Below are 22,863 nucleotides of genomic sequence, written 5' to 3' on the forward strand. Positions count from 1 at the left end.
CTTTTCTTTTTCTGATTTCATCATTGGCCGCTTTTCATACTTCACACTATAGGTTTTTGTACTTGTTATAGTTCAGGGCATCTCCTAAACACTCTGCAGTGATGACCAACTGTGCTAATCATAAGAGAATCTAGTATCAAAGGTACAATATACTAAATTGTGCCAGATCCTCCTTTCTTTAATCTAACAGCCTGATCTATAGGGTCTTTCAATTTTTGTGCCAGTGAATGGGAGGGGGTCGGCGGGAGCTTTACTGTAATTGATTACACCTAAGTACACAATTCAACTTATTTTTGGAGCAAGTCATGTAACTACAAGAGGTGATCAAAATGTTTTCAGTCTGAACTCTGGTACTGATTTTGTGCTCAAAGATGAGCTTCTTTCTGCTAAAATACACTAATGACCCAAGCTCTGGAAACAGACAAAACATCACTATGGACCAATATGTAATGGAGAATACAGAAGGTATGATGCATGTGATATCAGACACTACTGGGGCTGGTTATTCTTCATGAACAATTAGACATGATCAAAATGATCTTGAAAAGAAGAGTCACCACATCCATTGGTCCAAAGAGACTCTTGACCTAATGAATTTAGAAGAAGTGTTTCATAACTGGGGGTTGAAACTTTAAAAGAATATCATGAATTGGAGTCCCAAAACAATGTAAGTATAGTGATTTTCCAACACTGAAGAAGTTCAAGATTCAAACTAGTCCCAATAAGATGATGTGCACAAGTTTTTGGGATGTTGTGGGTATAGTCCACATTTATTACATGCCTTCCAAGGTCCACTTAAACTAAGCAACATTATGATGTTTTACTTTTCCATTTGCAATCAGAATGAAGTGACATGGAAAGCTGTCAGCTATCCTCCTTCTTTTTCACGACAGTGCTCCCTCACACAGTGTCTGGTTGTTAAATTCAGCTCTGCAAAATGTGAATGAGATGCCACACCCTTTCTGTTCTCTCTGTTCTCTAGACCTGTCCCATAATATTGTTACCTGTTTCCCCATCTGAAGGGCTACCAACATGGTGCATGCTATGGCAATGATGAAGACGTCAAGTCAGTTTTACAAGAAGTTGCACAAACATGAATCAAAAATGTGAGTATAATAAGTCCTTTATGGGGACTGATTTAAAGTGTACACAGGGGAATAACTTAAATGTGACACAGTCTTGTAAATGTTTTCCTTCAGACAGGAAGACAGCTACCTGTAAGAACAATTTAGATTTCCTCTAGTACCATCCCTTCTAGTTCTAGGAGTGACAAGAGCATCTCGATTTAAATATGGCTTCACTTGCAAAGCAGAATTAGAGGATGGCACATCAGTGTGGCAGGGATCTGAAGCCCGGTATTTGTACATCGTTTCTTTGCCCTGTTATCCTCAAAATTAAAAGGGGATGAATTTTAGTGCCACAGAGCTTTTCACATGTCTGTCTCTTTCAATAATCAAGGGAAAAATCTTTTGTTTTAGCGGCAAAGAAAAGCTTAGTGAATGTTATAGCAAGTGCGTTAGTGGTAAGGGATATTACATTGAAAAAAAATTGCTTTTACTGGTGTTTTTCTTAATACAGGCTCAAAAGCTTTAGATTACCAGTACTAAATGTACTTCTGAGTTCGACAATACCAAAGCCTAACTCTAACTCTTTGTCTTAGTTTACTTTGTATTTATTATTAAAATGGTTGTAAACGCTGGACAAAAACATATTAAAAGGTTGCAAAATAAGTCATTGAAAAAAAGGAGGTCATTATCTACTTGTATTAAGTACATATGCCTACTTATGAGGCTAGCAAAACTGGGGCAGTATAACATGCAAGTATAAAATGGGCTTAAAAGTTCAATAAAAGGGCAACACTTCTTAAAAGTGTTCATGAAAATGAAAATATGCAGAAATCAATTTATACACTTGGAAGTTTGGGAAACATAAAACAATGCAAAGCTCAAACAAGATGCCTGGAATTTGCTTTCGTTGGGAAACTGAAAATAACACCAGTCTTTAAAATAATCCTATTTATTTCTGCAAATAATTTTCAAATTAAACCTATTCATCCTTAATACATACATTTATGAATACATTTAATATAGACAATACATAACTATGGAATAAATAAAGTAGTAGTAAAACTGAGCTGCATGTACAACCATTTTTCAAACCATTTCAACATCCAGTTATGGTGTCTTAGTTCGTGACTGTGCTTGTTTCAAGCATTCATATGTTCTTATATGCAAAGGTGATTTGGGTAGAGGATCAAAGGTCTAAGCTCACTCACTACTTATGGACTTTCATGTTACTAAAAAATTAACAGTGATTCTGCTACCTGCGACTTGACACTATGAAATTACAGGCTGTACTCTTATTGAACACTTTTGCAATCACCGTAGGAGAAATGTACAGCTAAATGCCACTACGAGCGGGTCACAACAAGAGAGTGACTGATTTTTGTATTCCTAACTCTGTCTTTAAGTGTTCACCTGTGTTGCACATGCACTTCTGAGGATCATCTGCCCAGCTCATCCATGGTAAGTAATACCACCACAGCATGTGAGGGGACACTGACACTAATGGTATCGTCAATTTCTGTTCAAACAGCACCAAGAAGATGCCTAGTGAGGGCAACTGACTCCTACCCTTCTAATCAGAGTATTAAAAGTTTGAGGCCCTGTGGACGAAAGCTCAACCCAAAATGGTGCTCTGCTCCAGACCTGACACACTGATTAAAAGGAATTGCAAGCTCAACCATGCTTGGACCTATGGCCACCACCAGTGGGTACCTGGACTACTTCTGGGTGCCCATGCAGCACTTCCTCCACACCCAGGAGTGCTGCTGGAAGCTAATTGGAGCGCACCTGGAGCACGTCCATGTGCGGTATAAAGGACACTGCCTCACTCCATTTGAGGAGCCTGAGTCTGGAGAAGGAGGACAAAGCTTGCGAGGAGAGGAGTGAAGGCAGCAGAGAAGAGAGAAGATGACAGAAGAGAAATTAAGAAGGGACTGAAGAAGAAAATAAAAGTATGTTGTTTTTGCACTTGTGGTCTGCTGGTCTGTGTTGGTGCTTAACTTCCACAATATATATATATATATATATATATATATATATATATATATGTGATATATATTGTGGACCAGCAGGGGGCACATCGTGCCCAAACCCGACACAGACAGACGTGGGACACAAGTTCAAGGCACACATGTTTTTTATTTTCTTTTTTCCCTCATGGGAAACGTCTTCCCCCGTCTCCCACAAGCACAATACAGTCACGGCACAATACAATTCTTCTTTCTCTTCTCTTTTTCCACCTCCACTCCTCTGGACAAGTTTCGTCTACTCCCACCCAACTCTGGCTCCCCAAGTAGTGGCTGCTGGCTTCTTTTATAAGGAAGTGCTCCAGGTGCTCATTGTTTCACTTTCAGGCAGCACTTCCGGGTGTGGTGGAAGAGCTGCCCATAAGGACAGCAGCAGCTGCAGCACCCCCTGGCAGCGCCCACGGATCCTAATAGGGCTGTATCACACTCCAACTCCCATGGAGCCCTGCAGGAGTCCGAGGCATCACTGCAACCCAAGGGGGGCTACCATCTAGCACTCCCGGTTAATACCCTGCATATACTCCCTCCCCAGGTCCTTTTAGAATGATTACATCCCGGTCGGGATGCCACAAAAAAAAAAAATATATATATATTGTCACACACATGCACATAGGAGGCAGCTAAAGGACTTGAGTGAAGGCAGTTCTGAGGCATGCCGGGATGTGGCAGAGTGCAATGACTCTTTTTCTCCCTTTCCTGTACACCATTCCCGGGAGATTCCACCTGGCTCTTTTGACGTCACTTCCGGGACCGAGCCAATGGAAGTAGACCTTACAATCTCCGGCCCCTCTGATGTCACGTCTGGGCTTGATCCAATGAGTGAAGAACATGTGCCCGATCTTTATGACCTCACTTCCTGTCTTCCCCTTTAAAAGCCTGCCCTTTTTCCCTTTTCCCTCAGTCTTGTTATGGACTCAATGGTATGCACATCAGTGCTGTTTACTGTAAGAAATAACGACTTTTGTAGCCAGGATACCAGAATATACGGGTGGCTGCCCCAAACCTGCATCTGAGTATGTCTCATCTTTGTAGCTATATATATATATATAGTCTATATAGTCTATATATATATATATATGTGTGTGTGTATATATGTACAGTATATATATATAAATATATATATATATATATATATTGTGGCAGTAGGGGGCGCTAGTGCTCCCTTAAACCCTCAGGTACAACTCCAGACACCAGGTAAATGTCCAAGACTCTTTATTGTTTTCCACAGTGCACCAAGCACCTTCCACACTACTCATTCAATAAATCAATTCTTCTACTAATAAACTCTCACAATAAACCACTCCTCCTCGCCCAGACACTTTGCTCCTCTCCCACCCAACACAGCTCAGTGTCTGGACTGAGGCACCGTCCTTTTATAGCCCCTGACCCGGAGGTGTTCCTGTCCCAGCAGTCCACAGTTCCTTATTCCTTCTGGGTCAGGGCAATCAGTCTTTTACTTCACCCCGGGAGCACGCCATTCCTTCCCGTCACGTGACCGTGACGTACTCCCGGGTCATAAGGCACAACAGAGTTCACAAGTCCCCCCACAGTGACTCCTGGTGGTCCCCAAGGTATCCAGCAGGGCTGTGTATAAACACTACAGAGTCCATAAGGCCCTGCTGGACCTCGGGGCACGATCCTGCTGTCGGGAGAGCTCCTCCTGTCGGCCTGGGGGTGCGGACCAGCCTGGGAAGCCGGCAGTCCTCCACAATATATATATATATATGTTAATTACTTAACATTCAAAAACTGGCAGACTGAAATATTTTAGATGCATCACACTTATTGCACAGTTCAAAAAGTGCACTTTCTCCCTCTCTACCTAAGGTGATTACGGCAATCAACCATAGCCTTTCATAAATCTGTCAAATGTGTTTCACGGCCACTTTGAAGATAAGTTCCATACCTTAAGTTGTTTTGATGAAAGAAATTATGTGTAGCGTCACATGCATTTTAATTGTTAGATCTTGCCAGATTTTAATTGTTAAACCTCTTCTCAAGAAAAAGGCAGAGTGTGACAACAGGAGCAGAGGTGGAGAGTGAGTCAGGCTGCTGCAGAAAACACTTGATGGAGTAAAGATAGCTGCACCTTTGCCCCATTATTGCTATCTGGTATTGTTGTGAATTCCTGCTCTAAGAAGAGGAAAAAGTTCAGTGATATGTTTATTAATGATATCTGTGACACCAAACTAAAAATAAAAAATAATAAGTAAAAGTTGTATCAGGAAATATTTAATATTTTTATGCTTCTTGCATTGCCCTACCTTATGTTTACTGTAAATAGTATTTAAAACAATACAAATATGTAGTGATGTGGGTTATGAAAATAGGAGTGAATGTATGGAACCTCTAAGCCGTTAGAAGTCATTCAGTTTTTGTGTTTCCCGACTATTTATTTTTGGGACCCATTAGTTTTTAAAAGTTATGGTTTTTTGTATTGAATTACATGTTTTTAGTATATTTTTGTTAAAGAATGCATATTTTGAACAATGAAAAAATAATAAACAAATGTAAGGTTTTTCAATTCATCTCTATAGAAAAATGAAATGTATCTCAATATTTGTAAAACATTTTCAGGTTGAGACATATCTTTATAGCAAATATGACAGAGCTTGATTTCACCCTGAACCAGACACTGGCTCAAAAGATACACACATAACTAAATAAACCTCTAAAATATTTGAGACTTACTGTCACAGAAACTACATTGGAACCTCCAGGGGAATTTTCAGGAACTCTAGCAATGTAGTAGTCTGAGGAAAATTTAGGAATGTTATCATTGGTATCCAGCAGATGTATGATAATGTCAGCTGTAGAACTGAACCTTTCCGGGGTTTCAATTTCAACAGCTAGAAGCTGTAAAAAAAAGAGAAAAAAAATGACACTGAAATCCGTCAAATTAATAACAAAAAAGACAATCTGTCCAAGGATTATATAATCAATGGCAGTGTGAATTGAGTTTTAAATATAATCTCAGATAAAATCCAAAAATATTTAGAGAGGATTAGATGCAAATTGGAAACCAGCTTGTATCCTGTGGGATAATGGAACTGTGAAAGCCTTTTCATATTGCAAGGTCAAAAGTGCAGCCTATACTGGCATTATATATTTGGTGAATCAATATACAGCAAACCTTAAAGTGACCCTGCAGGTCTGTGATTTTTCCTGAATGCTGCTTAATATTTTGCTTATGCGTGTGTCACCAATTCTTACCTTGAATGCTAAAAGCTGGTACTTTTCATAGTCTATTGCAGCTGAATTTTCAACTATTATTGTAACTTGTGCTTCATTCAGTACAGTCTGTGGGACAACTCTAAAAATACCACCAGGGCCCACCAACCTCAAGTTAAATTTAGCATTAGCACCCTACAAAAGGAAGAATAAAAAAACAGAAGGTTAAAATTATTATAACAAAAGCAGAACATTTTTCTTTGTCTAGTTCCAGTTAAAATCTTCAAAATAACTAAAATTAATGATAAAAAGCATCTTTCAGAGTGTACATCATTACTTTAAGACTTTTAACACATAACATGATAGAGTGGAAATGTATTATTTAAGCTTTACTGTGCAGTAGATGATTTTTGTTAATATTTTTGATCTGTGATTGATATACCAAACCACACAGGACCATCAGGTTAAGGCGTGCCCAAATATAAGACATATGTTATGATCTTATGCTTTTGAACCCAACACAAAAGAGCAATGCAAAATAAATTTAACACCAAACATTATGATCTATTTTACAGTGAAACATCTGATCAGATACCCTTTTGCGTTTAAGGTGAAATCTGGCTTCTTCGCTTTCTCCAAATCTCATAACATAATTACTCCATGATGCATCAAATGTTTCCAATCCTGATCTTGACTATGGCAAGTCAATGTCAGTCAGTCATTCCCCATAATCAACTGTTCATTGGGCATTTCTAAATGGAAAGCCTCCTGAGCTCATAATGAGAGTCAGCCTTTCTTTGAAATGCCATAAGCCTCTAGTTTTCACTGTGGTCCTCTGAAAGGCTAAGCATACCAAACAAGTTAAAGAGAGAACATCAAGATGAGCGCCTAATGCATATTTCTCCTTCCTGAAAATAGGCAAAATAAAGTGTCAGTCCAGCTTATAGTGAGTCGTCACCCAGCTTATAGGGAAGGGATTAGCTGGAACTACAGAATATTCAGGGCACATTATTTTCTATCCTATTTCATGTCTAGAGGTTTCACTAAACCTAATATTAACAATCCACTTTTACTAAAATACTCATTGTTCTTCATGAAACAAGTTAAACAAATTTTCAGTGGATTGAGGTTGATTGCATATTTATTATAACATAAATGATCCAAACCTTAAACTGAGAAATTGCTGTATTTATTTGTACTTTTATATATAATTACCTACAATTGTCAAATACCAGCTCCTGAAACCACAATCTTGTCAAAGACATAGATCTTACTGACAACTAAAAGTATTTTATTTTATACTGTGTAATAGGAGAAGACATTGGACTGAGATTCTGGTCGGGATGAAGGGTGTGCCTGTTTCCGTCCAGAGCTATAAAATGGATGGATCAGCTGCACCCATGACACCTAGCAGGGTTGCCCAATAGGACTACAATTCCCAATGTACTCCATGGCTGATTGCATGGATGTACTAGCACAGGAGTGCTGCCACCTAGCATACTGTATCAGTCTATTATATAATCTATGGCATTTTCCTCAGATCCATCCATTTTATAGTTCTGGACAGGAACAGGCACATCCTGCATTCCTGCTGTAAACTCTGTTCAATGCCCTCTCCTGTTACAAATGCTACTGTTTTATAGTCATCACCACCCAGTTAACCTAATGAGTGACTTGTTCAGGGTCACACATTCTTTAAAAGATGGAGCAGGACAAGCAAAATACAAGATGGTAACAAAAACAGACAGACTGCTAAATAATAAAAGACTAACAATTCATTGTGGACCTGCAAACACAGCCAATGGAATTAATAGATGAGGGAAACCAGTGTAATTATCTGGTTTTGCCCCACCAAACATGCTTGCTCTTCCTCTCTGCCAGAGATCTGTCATTCATGTCCCCCCAGTTTTTTGACAAGAAATGACTACATACAGAAGCCCCACTTAAACATTACTTCCAGAGATAACTAGTATTGTTTCTAAGATTGTGAACAGCCATATGAAACATCTGGGACACTAATTCATATTGGTTTCCATTGGCTCCTAAAGAATCTACAGCCTTTTCTCTCTAGGATTACATTCACCTAGTGCTTCTCCATTGGATAGAGCTATTTAAATTCTCAGGTACAGGCTCTGGAATAATATGGGCCCATTCCCATTAAAGCATTTTTTCCAGTCATACTGGCTACTCTGGATCTCACAGGACCTTATCTATCTCACTCTCTTCTTAAATCTTACTTTGACTACCATATCTATCTGTCTGTCTGTCTGTCTGTCTGTCTGTCTGTCTGTCTACAACTGTACAAGCAGCAAAGCAAGACTCATCCTTGAACAAGATACCAGTCCACAACAGAGCACACCCATACGTACACATATGAACACATAATATTATTTTTTTAATTTTAATTAGTTGCAATTGAAAAGACAAATATGTACTGGGAGTATGCAGTAGGTCACCCAGAGAAGCCCAATGCAAACACAGGGAGAACATGCAAATTCTTCAATAATGCTAATGATATCAAAATTTGTTTTTTATTTTCTATTTGTTCAAGTTTAGTTTTTCAATTTACATGGTCACGATAATGAACTCTTTGAAATCTAAGGATTAATTAAAACATTTTTCAAATGCCTAATTATTGTATAGCAAATCAAAGTAAAAATCATTTGGTTACTGTAATGTGTGCTTTAAATGTTTATGCATTCATTTATGTGTCTTTTGTGTATTTACATATTCACCCACAGATTGCATTAATGCACATTTTGCACACATATAAAACAGTAAGCTTATAGTAGTAAGTGAAGATTATCTAATAAGAAGCACATTTTGAAGACTTAAGACAAATTCCATTTGTAATGGAAACATCCAGAGACAAACAACAAAGCAAGATATATCCGAAAGTAAAGCATAAGATTTCGTACATAGCCGAAAACTTGCTAGTATGTTCTAATTACAAAGAGGAAAGGGAAAAGAGGCATGTATTGGTTATAGGGCTAATTCTTGTAAATGACCAAGACACAAAGTTAAAGAGTCAAGAACTGAGAAACATACAATGTAGCATAACATTCCCAAACTTCCTTAATCCAGTTCAGAGCCCTGGAGGACCAGAAGCTATCACCAGCATCACTAGGTGCAATGTGGGAAACACACATTGGGAGGGTCCGGTGCAGGGAACATGTGCACACCCACAAACATTCACTCACTCACTAATATTGGGACCTGTTAGAGTTTTCCATTTCCTGAATCTGCATATCTTTGAGATGTAGGATGGAAACCATTAGAAGAACGGGGAAACAGAATATGTGGTCCATGAGGTAGTAGTACTAATCACTGCCTCACCATACTGTCTGTTGGGTGTCACAGGTGGCTGGGTGCGGTCAGCAATCAGCCGCCGCCCTGCAATCAAGGCTGGAGTTGGGTGAGGAGGAAGACGAGGTCGGTGCAGAGGAGGCGAGGAGAGGCCAAAGTGTGATTTGTGTGTGGGAAGAAGAAAGTGGCTATTGAGAGCCTGGACTTTGTGGAGACTGTGGGGTTTGGTGGCTGTGCACATAAGACTCTATATATAATAGGACTGTAAATAAACGTGGGGTGTTGGCTCAAACGGTGTCCGCCTGTGTGTGTCCGGGCCGCTCTATTTCACATGGGATATAAATTTCATATGCAAATAATTCTTCTGTACAGTTTCATTATGTCATTCCACCACTACACTAGATGTCTATGGGCATATTTTACCACTGCATGAATCAAAATTTAACAATGGACATATCCAACATTTGTTAAAAAATAATCTTTTACTATAAGATTGTTTTACATCTTTATATTTCAATTTTACCTAGGTATTATTACTTATAGAAACATAAAAAGTGTCTATATTTATGTGTTTCACATTTCAAGGTCAATTAATGTTTACATATTTACAGCAGCCTCAGTCTTCTTTCTACTTTCGTGAACAATTGTGTTATATAATTTAATTCAAATGAATATGTATGCCAATAAGCTAATTTAATTGAAATAAACTAAAAACAATGAGAGATTATTTAAACCATAGAGGGAAATCTGCTAATGGAATCATCTTTGTAGTTTTAAAAGGAAAGACCTTTATTACAGGATAAGCACAGCTGTCTTTTTAGGGAAAGCGAGGCTATAACCTCCGATTAGCAACTACTTATGATTCACTAAAACTCTATTTTATTTGTATTATCCTATTTCCTATAGGGAATTATTTAATCACTTGCATAACATAATCTAGTTGCGCGCCAACAATCTGCATAAAAAGCTCCCTTGGTGTCGTAAGCAAAGGACTTCACAGCATCTGCCTTATCGAATTATCAAAGGACGTTTACCGGACTTTTTGCTATGAGCCTTATTAAATGATCAACATCGCTAGAAAACCACATACAGTATTCTACATGATAAGCGAAAAAATACAATTAGCTTAACGACTCATCAAATTAAAAATATGCATGCTACTTCTGGCAAGTGACAATATGTGTTGAGCATATTGTTAAGAAAACGCAATTGCTGATCCTAAAGGTTATCTTGCAGCTGCAATATTACTAACAACAGGAGTTGTTAAATGAAAAACTCCCCCAAGGACGTCTGAGTGTACAATGCATAGAGCATTATTTACAGCTTTTAAATTATGCTTAAAACTTTTTCCAGGCATTTCAGAAACCTCGGCACAATTTTAATTAAAGTTAGGGCACTCTAAGACCTATATTTACAATGAATGTAAAAAATTTTAATTGAGATTTGTTTGTGTTTTTTATACATGAATAATTTTACAAGATTTATGAACTTAAAGTATCTGAGCGAAAATGGAACATATATTTTGGAATGAGCAAAAGCCTATAAATATCCACACCTGATCAGAATCATTAACTGTAATTTTTAGGCCTCTTAATATCTCTCCTTCTGGTGGATGTTCATACATGTTAAGTTCAAACTTGCTCTGAGGTCCATTCTCTCCATAAAACGTTGGAGGGTGGTTGTTCAAATCCACTACTCGGATGGTCAAAGTTGTTGTGCAGTGAGCACCCAGCTTCCCATCTGGGTCAATCTCTGTAGCCTTAAAACAGAAAGACAAAAATATGTTATGAAAGCCATTGTAAAGCTTTTGACTCTTCTTTTCAAAGAAAGTAAATGCATATTAACTTGGGAAATATAAATCTGGTACAGTATATATGCTCGGTTTCTTAGAACTTGGGTTTAACTTTGCTCTAACACAGGCAGGGATTTTTGATTGGGTGGAATGATAGTGCAGTTGAAACGACTGCTGTTTCATATCTCCAGAAGTCTGAGTTTAAATTCATGTCTAGTGATTACTGTGTACATTTCACTGTATGTCCGTGTGGGTTTTTTCTTTGGTTTTTATTCAAACGGAGTGCAAGTTGTGCTGATTTGTGACTCTGAATTGTTACAGTATGGTGTGCATGTGCCCTGTAACTGGCTGGATGTCCACCCAGGGTTGGTTTATCAAGACAGACGTCTTTCTCCAGCAATCCTGAACTGGATTAGATGTGTCAGAAAACTGATGAATGGAGGGTTGGAATTATGTATCTTTGTGTAGTACTTTAAAATATATTTTTTTAAATGTTTTTTTGATCTCTTAAAAATCACTGAAGGAAATTTTTAACAAAGCTCCTCTATATGTATTTAAGACAACACTTGGGTGCATCATTTACTAAAAACCTACCTGTATTTTAAGTTCATACAGCTCTTTCTTGAGATGGATGGGGTCATCAAGAACAATAACAGAACCATTTGTGTTACTTATAACAAATGACCCATCACTTCCTAGAATAAAAAGTGAACATAAGCAACAATGTTAATGTAAATGAAGTTCACATATACATTTTTCTTATTGCTGAATGAATAGATTTTAAACTGAAAGATTTTCTGTATAAATAGCTCAGCATTTCTCAACCTTTAAGTATTTGCAACCTGAGTTTTCATAACAGTTTTAATCGCGCCCCCCTAATGTTTTTTTGAAAGGAGCCCACTTATACCAATTTGTTCTCTTTTAATTAATGATTTATCATAGATGCATATTTTATTATACCTACGTAACTTTTATCGACATTTATCTAACTCTATATTTATTTTTCTAGTATCAGAATGTAGTTTAAGTTAATTTGTTTAGGTTTCAATAGATGCATTTTTCATATTTTTCATTCTTGTTTTCTTTTTTTCACATCTTTGCGCCCCTCCTTTTTGTTACTTCGCGTCCCCCTAGGGGGGCCCGCCCCACAGTTTGAGAACCACTGAAATAGCTGATATTATTTGAGATGTTAAATAATTCTGAAAGGGAGACAAGTTTATAATTATGTTATCCTAATGGCAACTGCCACATTGCATTTTTCATGGAATTACTAGCTTACAAGAACAAAAGAATAACATAACTTTAAATGGCTAACATAGTGCAATAATTCAGAAAACACTTATTACTTTGTAAAGAAGAATAGCGGGAGGAAGGCTTGTTATAATGATTAGTATATCAGATATTATGGAGCTGTTGTCAAGTAAATCACTAAAAATCATTAAATGAACAAAATAAAAAATAAAACCAATATTAAAATCCTCTTGATTTTAAACAATACCTTACTAATAGCTGAGTTTACTCCTAAAGCAGTGATATAATTAGAGAAATGTTTGAAAGGCATAAAGAATGCTTTGTCAGGTTTACATTTTTTTTATTAATTTTTGGTGAGTGGCCCTTCCCCTTTATTAACTGTAATAGCAAATAATCAATTTTAATATTGTTCATTTCTGTGGCTATTTGTAACATAACCCCTTTCATTATTTTCTGAAAATATATATTATAATTGGTCATAGTAGTGCAATGCAAAATAGGCGGATATTCACATAAATGCTTTTATATAGTTAAATTTCTTACCATCGATAATTGAATAGTTGATACTGTTAGGGTTTCCTCTGTCTCCATCATGGGCTGTAAGTGTAAAAACTTCAGATCCCTGGTAATAAAATGAAGCAATAATTCCTTTTTAATCTTTCCTTGTGCTAGCATCATTCTGAGACAATGGTATTATTATGATGGTTACATAGTGCTATCTTTCTGCGAATACAGTCCATAATACAGTCCATAAGTATTTAAATATTGACACAGGTTTCATATTTTTTTCCTTGTACACCACCACAATGGATTTGAAATGAAGCAATCACAATTGAAGTGTTTAGACTTTCAGCTGTAATCCAAGGAGTTTTGCAAAAATATTGTATGAGTCGTTTAGGAACAATATCAATTTTTCTGCATAGTCCCCCCATTTTCAGTGGCTCAAAAGTTAATGGACAATTGACTGACAAGGTATTTGAGCAGTCTTTATTTCATTAATTATTAAGCAGATAAAAGTTCTGGAATTGACTCCCAAGTGTGGCATTCAGAAGCTGTTGCTGTGAACTCACAATATGAGATTCAAAGAACTGTCAATGCAATTAAAAACAGGCCATCTTTAAGCTGAGTAAACAAAACAAATACTTCAGAAAGATAGCAGAAACACGAGCAGTTGTCAAATCAACCATCTGGTACATTCTTAAAAACAAGGACCATGCTCTTGAGTTCAGCTACTCCAGAAGACCTGGACAATCATAGAAGACAGCTGTGCTGGAAAACTACAGAATTCTTTCCTTGGTGAAGAAAAACCCCCTTAAAACACTTGGACAAACCAAAAACACTCTCTGGTAGGTAGACCTATCATTGCCAAAGTCTACAATCATGAGAAAACTTCATGAAAGTAAATATAAAGGGTTTACTACAAAGTGCAAACCACTGGTAAACCTCAATCATAGGAAAGGCAGATTAGACTTTGCCAGAAAAAATTTTTTAAAAGCCTGCTCAGTTCTGGAATAATTTTCTTTGGACAAAGGAAACTATGATCAATATGTACCAGAATGATGGAAACAGAAGAGTATGGAGAAGAGAAGAAATAGCTCATGATCCAATGAATACCACATCATCTGTGAAACATAGTGGAGGCAGTTTTATGCCATGAGCATTTATGGCTGTGAATGGAAGTCAGTCACTGGCATTTTTTGATGATATGACTGCTAGCAGAAGTAGCAGAATAAATTTTAAAGTGTGTAGGCCTCTACGATCTGCTCAGATTCAGCCAAATACTACAAAACTGATAGGACTATGCTTAACAGTACAGATGGACAATAAGCCAAAACATAGTGTGAAAGCAAACAAGTCCTTTTCAAAGCAAAGTAGTGGAATATTCCTTAAAGGCCAAGTCAATGAATTGACCTCAAGCCATGCATGCATTTCACTTGCTTAAGACAAACCTGATGGCACAAAGTCCAAAGAACAAGCAGCAACTGAAGACAGCTACAGTAAAGGTGTGGCAAAGCATCACTAGAGTCGAAACCCGGCACCTGGAGAAGGTCATGGGTTCTAGACTTCAGGTAGTCATTGACTATAAAGGATTTTAAACCAAATATTGAAAATGATATTTATATTTATGAGTATGTCACTTTGTCCAAATACTTTTGGGCCCCTGAAAATAAGGGGACCATGTATTAAAATGTCTGCTTTTTCTAAACAGCTAATACAATATTTTTGTTAAACCCCTTGAATTAAAGCTGAAAGTCTACACTTCAATCCCATCTTGATTGCTTTGTTTCAAATCCATTGTGGTAGTGTAAAGAGCCAAAATGATGAATTGTATCACTGTCCAAGTACTTATGGACTTGACTGTAGAGTGATATCACATGCCATTGCAACAAATAGCTGAATATCTAAAACAGGCATGTTGATGTAATTGTGACAAGAAACTGTATTATTACGGAAGGCATTAAGGTCTTTAAAATTTTTATATACACAATAAGGTATTTGAAGTAAACAACATGGCTATTTGTCATATATATATATATTTATATATGTATATATATATATATATATATATATATATATATATATAAAAAGAGACTTTTAAAAAGCTTCTGCACTGTTATATTTTCGTTGGAAAGGATGAAGGCGGGAGGAGTAGTAATTGGGCATTAAAAAGTTGGTACGACACTGGGAAGGTGACTATGTAAAAAAGTGCTTGTAATTTGTTTTCGAAATTCTTAATAAATACAGTTAAAAAAAGTGCGGAAACTTTTTGAATATCCCTCGTACATTCACCAGCCACTTTATTAGGTACACCAGGTTGGACCCCCCACTTTCCCTTCAGAGCTGACGTTAATTCTTCATAGCATAGATTCTACAAGGTGCTGGAAAAATTCCTTGTGGATTTTGGTCCATATTGACATGATAGCATCACTCAGTTTCTGCAGATTTGTCAGTTGCACATCCATGATGCGAATCTTCCCATCCACCACATCCCAAATTTTCTGTATTGGATTGAGATCTGGTGACTGTGGGGGCCATTTGAGTACAGTGAACACCAGTGTTATGTTCAAGAACCCAGTTTGAGATGATTTGAACTTAGTGACATGACACATTATCCTTCTAGAAGTAGCCATCAGAAGATGGGTACACTGCGGTCATAAAGGGATGTACATAGTCAACAACAATACTCAAGTTGGCTGTGGCATTTAAACAATGCTCATTTGGTACTAATGAGAGCAAAGTGTGCCAAGAAAATATCCCCCACACCATTACACCACCACCACCATCCTGAACCACTGATAAAATCAGGATGGATCCTTGCTTTTATGTCGTTGACACCAAATTCTGACCCTACCATCTGAATTTCGCAGCAGAAATCAAGACTCACCAGACCAGGCAATATTTTTTCAGTCTTATGTTGTCTAATTTTGGTGAGCCTAAGTGAAATGTAGCCTCAGTTGCCAGTTTTTAACTGACAAGAGTGGTACCCATTGTGGTCTCCTGCTGTTGTAGCCCATCTGCTTTAAGGTTCAACATATTGTGCATTGAAGATTATCTTCTGTATACCTCAGTTGTAATCAGTGGTTATTAGAGTTACTGATGCCTTTATATCAGGTCATACCAGTCTGGCCATTCTCTTCTGACTTCTGGCATCAACAAGATATTTTTGCCCTGAGGACTTCCGCTGACTGGACATTTTCCCTTTTTCTGACCATTGTTTGTAAACCCTAGAGATGGTTGCATGTAAAAATCCCAGTAGTTCAGCAGTTTCTGAAATACTCAGGCCAGCCCATCTGGTACCAACAACCATGCCACCTTCAGAGTCACTTAAATCACCTTTCTTCCCATTTCTGATGATCAATTTCAACTTCAGCAGGTCATCTTGACAATGCCTACATGCATAAATATACTGGGTTGCTGCCATGTGATTGGCTGATTAGACATTTGCGTTAACAAGCAGTTGAACAGGTGTACCTAATAAAGTGGCTAGTGATTATATACACACACACACACACGTTTATTTGAACAAAAAGATGTACTGAAGGCATTTTGTAAAAGAAACAAATGTGATCAATGAACTTACAGGAAATGTGTCCTCATATACATATCCATAATATGGTGTGCCAATGAAAAATGGTGGTGTGTCCTGGACATCAATTACATTGATCGTTATGGTGGTTGAAGATGAATGCACTTTTTCCTTTCCCTTGTATTTCCCACCACCATCCTACATCAAAAATTAATCTCTGTATTAGCAGGTGCAAATTGTGTCTGAAACTATAAGACATCCAAAAGCTTTTAGAATACAATACAGCATTTTATGAAACAGGCCTCAGACAAACACAAACACTTTAAAGTTTTTCCAATATTCACTTCTATTTTAGCAATAATTTGAAAATATTTCAAATGTTAAAGGATTTCTGAAAGAAAACATTGTTTAAAATGTGGTGCTGCTGTGATTTGAACTCGAACTTTATTGTCAGGCAGCTTAGTTGCTAAGAATGTCTCTTGGTGTTACATCCATACCCAGTTTTGTATAATGTGACTTCATGTCCATGTCCTAGCCCAAAACGAGAAATTGAGAGGACCTCTTCCGCATTTAGATTTTCCAGATTTGTTTAGTCCAGACTGGCCATGTGAACATTCTCATCAACAACAGCAGCTCAGCACCTCTCTTTATCTGAGTACTCAGAACATACAACCATAAAAACAGATTCTATAAGTATATGGCCAACTTTATATGCATACATTTGTCTATCCATGGACTGCACAACAATGTTACATCAATTCATCCTTTGAATTCCGATGATAAAGATTATACCTCAATCACATATGATCAATGAAGTCTCCCAGTACGTGGTACCCTATCAATCACTTAACAATATTCTTTAGTAAATCAGAATACAAGAATTATTATTTGATAGATGCAAACACAAAAAAGTCAAAATTTTCATTTCTGTAACACAAATTCTATCTATAAAGCAGCCATTTTGGGGCTTAGCGAGAACTACTCCGCATATCTGGGCTTTCTGTAGCAGGGCAAATCTGAGAGCATCCTCAGTCAAGATGTGTGTCTCAGCGGCTACTGTGTGTGTAAATCCAGCTACAATTAACAACTCTTTCCCCACACAATGAAAGGGTGATCTGCACACGTACAGCCAATATTTGTTTCCAAGGTGTAGTCCATTTAAATTTGCTACATATGCTGTATATATCTGTCATTTGTCTGACACTGTTTGTATCATTCCATCCTTTGCCTTCTGGGTAGTGAAAGACTGTCTCTAAATAGGTGTGAGGTTCATTTGGTCATTGAGTACTCTCCACTAATCACCTTAGGCCTGTTTCCAGGTGGCTCCTGGTGTTTTTGGTTAGAATGAGGATTAATTTTACCTGTTCTTTGGATTTCATGTGAGCTGGAGTTAAATGTGATAAGTAAGGCTTTCAAATGTTTATATATATATATATATATATATATATATATATATATATATATATATATATATATATATATATATATATATATATATATATATACAGTGGGATGCAAAAGTTTGGGCAACCTTGTTAATAGTCATTATTTTCCTGTATAAATCGTTGGTTTTTACGATAAAAAATGTCAGTTAAATATATCATATAGGAGACACACACAGTGATATTTGAGAAGTGAAATGAAGTTTATTGGATTTACAGAAAGTGTGCAATAATTGTTCAAACAAAATCATGTCTGAGTTTGGCAAGAGTTTGCCTTGTTCAGGACCATCTACTACCTTGACAACTACATCTGGAAAATTTCTAACTCTTGATAATGCAACATATAACTGACCATGGCTGAATACTGGTTCTGGCAAGTAAATGCCAACTTTTTGTAAGGTTTGCTGTTCTGAGTCTCTCTCTTTTGGTGTTTTTCTGATGCTCATTTTCTTTTTCTTCAATCTATCTATTTGTTCATATTTTTTTTTTGTCTTTCAGCCTTTCTTTTGTTGATGTTTACTTGTTGAGCTGACCGTTCTTCCAGATGTTACTTATATAGGATTTCATTGTCTGTGTCTTTTGTCCTACTTGACGTGTCCTTTTTTTTTTGGGTGGCATGTTGTTAGTAGATATGTCCGTAATATTTTCTCTTACAGTAATACTAGCTTGTATGTGGCTGTAATATGCGTCAGTGTATTGTGTGCCTTTAAATTTCTCTAGCAGTAATACTGGTTTGTATTTCCGTAAAATGCCTGTAATTTTCTCTGACAGTAATACTGGCTTTGATGTCCGTAATATGACTTTAACTTTCTGTCACAACATTGGGCAATCAGCAGAGTGTCCCCAGCAACTGATGTAATGTGTTGAGTGCAGTTGATAATCATGACTGTGTCGTCTCCCCAGCAAGTACTGTGCAGTTTCCCAGCAAGTATTTTAATCTGTGCTGGCGTGTAGCTGATTATTGTATGTGTGGCATCTCCCCAGCAACGGATTTTATGTGCGCAGCCATGACTACCTAATCAGCACTCTCCCCAGCAATTATGAAAAATTATTATTTTATTTGCTTATTATGCGCTGCCGCGGATAGGCCATTCACTGTGTGCCCAGCTTCGAATGTGTGTGCGACCAAGATGCCGTGCGCATGGGCGGGACACGGTGCGATGTGCCAGCCCCGCTCATGCGCACTTCACCAGAAGACACACACACACGGACACCTGGATGCACGCAGAGCTTTTATTAAAGAGGATATATATATATATATTATATATATATATATATATATATATATATATATATATATATATATATATATATATATATATATATATATATATATATATACAGTATATTGAGAGGTACTTTTCATAATTGTGGTTTAGTGATTAAGGATACCTCATGGATCCAGAATCTTGGGTTTGAATCCCACACTTGGTTATCATCTGTGAGGTGCTGGACTGTTTTCCTAGTGATTTCAGGGTTTTCTTCACAAAGCTATGAAAACTGGGTTAATTTGTGACAGTAAACTAGTCACATGTGAGAGTGGAGGTGTGTACATGCGTGCGTGTATATGTCTTTGTATGAGTGAGCTCTGTGGTGGACTTACGGCCTGTTCAGTGATGAGTCCTGCCTTGTGCCCAGTGCCGCTAAGACAGGCCCAGTCCCCCTGCTATCAAGAATTGGATTAAGTGTTTTTGACAATATTATGCTATTAAAGATTGGTGAAGATATTGCAGATTTATAATTCTATGGAGCCAACTGACAATAAGTTATACTGGGGAGATAATTAAAGGCATTGTCATTTTTATTTTTCAGATTTCTCGATATCATTTCCAAGACTATGCATTTCATTATTTTTCGTAATATACTCTAAACCAGGGATCTCATACTCCAGTCCTGGAGGGCCCAGGACATTGCCTTCAGGTTTTCATTCTAACCCTTTTCTTAATTAGTGACCTGTTGTTGCTGCTATTTAACTTCTTTTTAACAAATTTTAATTGACTTGTTCTTTAAGATTTGTTCACCAGAATTTCTTCATCGTTCCTCTGAATTACTTCATTTCTTTCCTTAAACAGAAATGAAATATGAAGTGAGTGAGCCAACAGATGACCAGCTAAGTCAGGTCCTCAAACCCCAAACAATTTCACTCCAACCAGTTGCTTAATTAGATTTCAAGTCTTGTTGTTAATGAAACCCAGTCTTTAATTCCATGGATTAATGCTGCGCTCACTGTGCAATGGCATACTTTACTTTTCTAAGAGCACTGTTAAAATGCTTTGGAGACCTGAGCAAATCAACATTCCTGAGACCACTATTTTTATTTTCAGATATTGTATGATGGTCACAGTTTGCTGGTCATGTTTTGGTTGATTTTGTGTCTCATTATTTTTTGGCTGCTAATTAAGGAAAAAGAAACAATTACTGGATCTGAGTCTTCAAGAGCAAACCAATTAAAATGAATTCAAAAGAAGCCAAAATAGGTCACTAATTAAGAAAAGGGTTAAAAATGAAGACCTGCAGCCACTACAGCCCTCCAGGACTGGAGTTTGAGATCCCTGCTCTAAACCCACATTTAATTATATTTTTATGAAGAGCATTGGGCTAGATTAGATTTGCGGATGCTTTACATATACAGTACTGTATATACAGCAGATATCATGTACAAAGATGTCTTTTTCAAAACACACTTTGAAATAGCAGCAGAGCGTTACTAGTAGTATACACAGTAGGCTTCATGACAATATGATTACATCTACACAATCACACAGTATACATGCGTGCTATAATACTGTTGACTGAGTATTATATTAAACCTAGAATGTATTCATCCTCTTATACTTTACTGAGTAAAGTGACATCATGGATTTATATTACCTTGGCTATCACCGTTACAAAATGTGTCCTCGATTTTTCAAAGTCTAATGTTTCTCCTCGCTTGATTCGGAGCACCCCACTGTGCCTATCAATAGCAAATTTACTTGTCTGAACATTCTGAAAAACACAAACAATAAATGCATGCAAGTGACCATCTAGTTAGTGGCATGACTGAATCTTCATTCATGTTATATATCACTTTTTAGGCAAGTAAAAAACAGTTTTACAATTTGAATTATTGGCTTTAGCATTCTATTTGAGCAGATTACAGCAATTAAGTAATACACTCTTTAATATAATTTTTGAAAATGTGGGGACACACACACAAAACTTAACACTAAAAATAATGACATTACCATGAATACCAGGATCACAGTCACAGCTGTCAATAAAGAGTTCAAGGATTTTTAAATGGTAACATTAATATTATCATCCAAGTCAATCTGCCTCATCCAGATAGAATAAATCTGTTACAGTACAGTATATCCAGATGTCCCAATTATTGTAAATTTATCAAGCTCGGTTCTGGCAAGGCTGCAACAAGCAGAGTGCGAACAAATGGCATCATCGAGCACTGGCTGAGTAACATGAAAGCCTCTTTTCATCCTTTTGTAGAAAAACCATGTAAAAACCCTGTAATTTCATACTAACTGTTTTAAACTAAATCAAAACAAATGGGTACAATAGTGTGTACAAATATTTATGTTATTTTTTTGCCTTGGCTAATTTGCAATAGCTATTTTGTATTAAGAACATCAGAAGAATAAAACTATCAAAAATATCACTTATATTTTACTAACCAAGCATTTTAAGAGGCAACATTTGTTGTATTTATTATTTTTTTGTGTCAGGAGTTAAAGATAAAGGTAAAAAAGTTGAAGATAACAGTAAAGGTTGTCATATAAAAATACATTTCTACTGGATTGTCCTAGGCTGTCAAGATTACAGTAGAACAATGCTGCCTCACAGCTCCTTCAGCACAGCACCACCCTAATGCCTTCTGGGACGACTATGGGTCTTCTCCTTATGTTCAAATTTCTTGCCATTAACCATAGACATGCTCCTAGGTGAACAGGAGACTTTACACTGCGCTGCTGTGAATATGTGAATAAATGGGACAAGTCCCATCCAAGTGTTGACAGTGCTTTGTACCTGTTACTGTTAATGTATTTTTGTTTGTGGCCTCTGGTGTACTTGAGCAGGAAAAGGCATACTAGTACAAGAAGAGTTTTTTTGTCTTTGTGATCTTCTTGGCACTTTGCATTATTAACGTGTTTGAGTACTAACACTGGCACAATTTGTTCTGGACTTGTAAGATCAAATATGATTCTACTTTTTCTTCCTCTCCATCTTTTCCCAATTCTATTGGGGGTTAATGTGCACCCTTTTCCATCATATCTTCTTTTATTTTATCCATCCCCAAAAAACACACCAATAGCCCACATTGGGATTCTGCATTTACAGGCAAATCTTTAATAATCTAATTCTAAGTGTTTAATTTCTGTTTGAGAGCTCTGGACACACCAGCCCACCAAACTGGAAGTGGCCAAGATGAAACTTTCCAAAAATCATTTGTTGGAGATGTCTACCTTAATTCCTTTGTTTGAGTTTTCTAGAGACAAGATGCCTGTCCAAATCTATCACTTGTTTGGATCAACCAAGACAGGAAGTAAGTAAGTATTAGGAGCTGACAGTTAACATATAGCCTATGTCACTGAGAGGAAAGTAGTGTAGACCTGGAAAAAATATACCAGTGCAATGATTTCATGCTGACAGAAATTCAATAAATAAATGAACCTAGAAAGCTGTAGCTGCGAGGCAGCAGTGTTTACCACTGCACTGCCATACAGTCATGACATAAAAGTTTAATGCATTCACTTAGTAGCTATGAGAACGTTGAACAACAATACTG

The 22,863-nt window shown here is 37.0% G+C and overlaps 1 protein-coding gene across 2 annotated transcripts in view; it reads right to left on the reverse strand.

The window, feature by feature from the left end:
• Nucleotides 1–22,863, reverse strand: part of cdhr1a (cadherin-related family member 1a) — a 94,481-nt gene that overhangs the window by 23,188 nt on the left and 48,430 nt on the right. For both annotated transcript variants that reach the window (XM_039772371.1, XM_039772381.1), the window contains exons 7-13: nucleotides 20,952–21,068; nucleotides 16,693–16,836; nucleotides 13,155–13,233; nucleotides 11,955–12,055; nucleotides 11,124–11,327; nucleotides 6,305–6,457; nucleotides 5,783–5,947 (exon numbers count right to left, since the gene is read on the reverse strand). In XM_039772371.1, coding sequence (XP_039628305.1) covers nucleotides 5,783–5,947; nucleotides 6,305–6,457; nucleotides 11,124–11,327; nucleotides 11,955–12,055; nucleotides 13,155–13,233; nucleotides 16,693–16,836; nucleotides 20,952–21,068 — 963 coding nt within the window. The remainder of the gene's footprint in view (nucleotides 1–5,782; nucleotides 5,948–6,304; nucleotides 6,458–11,123; nucleotides 11,328–11,954; nucleotides 12,056–13,154; nucleotides 13,234–16,692; nucleotides 16,837–20,951; nucleotides 21,069–22,863) is intronic.

This window comes from Polypterus senegalus, chromosome 1, assembly GCF_016835505.1.
Source record: "Polypterus senegalus isolate Bchr_013 chromosome 1, ASM1683550v1, whole genome shotgun sequence".
Lineage (NCBI taxonomy): Eukaryota > Metazoa > Chordata > Cladistia > Polypteriformes > Polypteridae > Polypterus > Polypterus senegalus.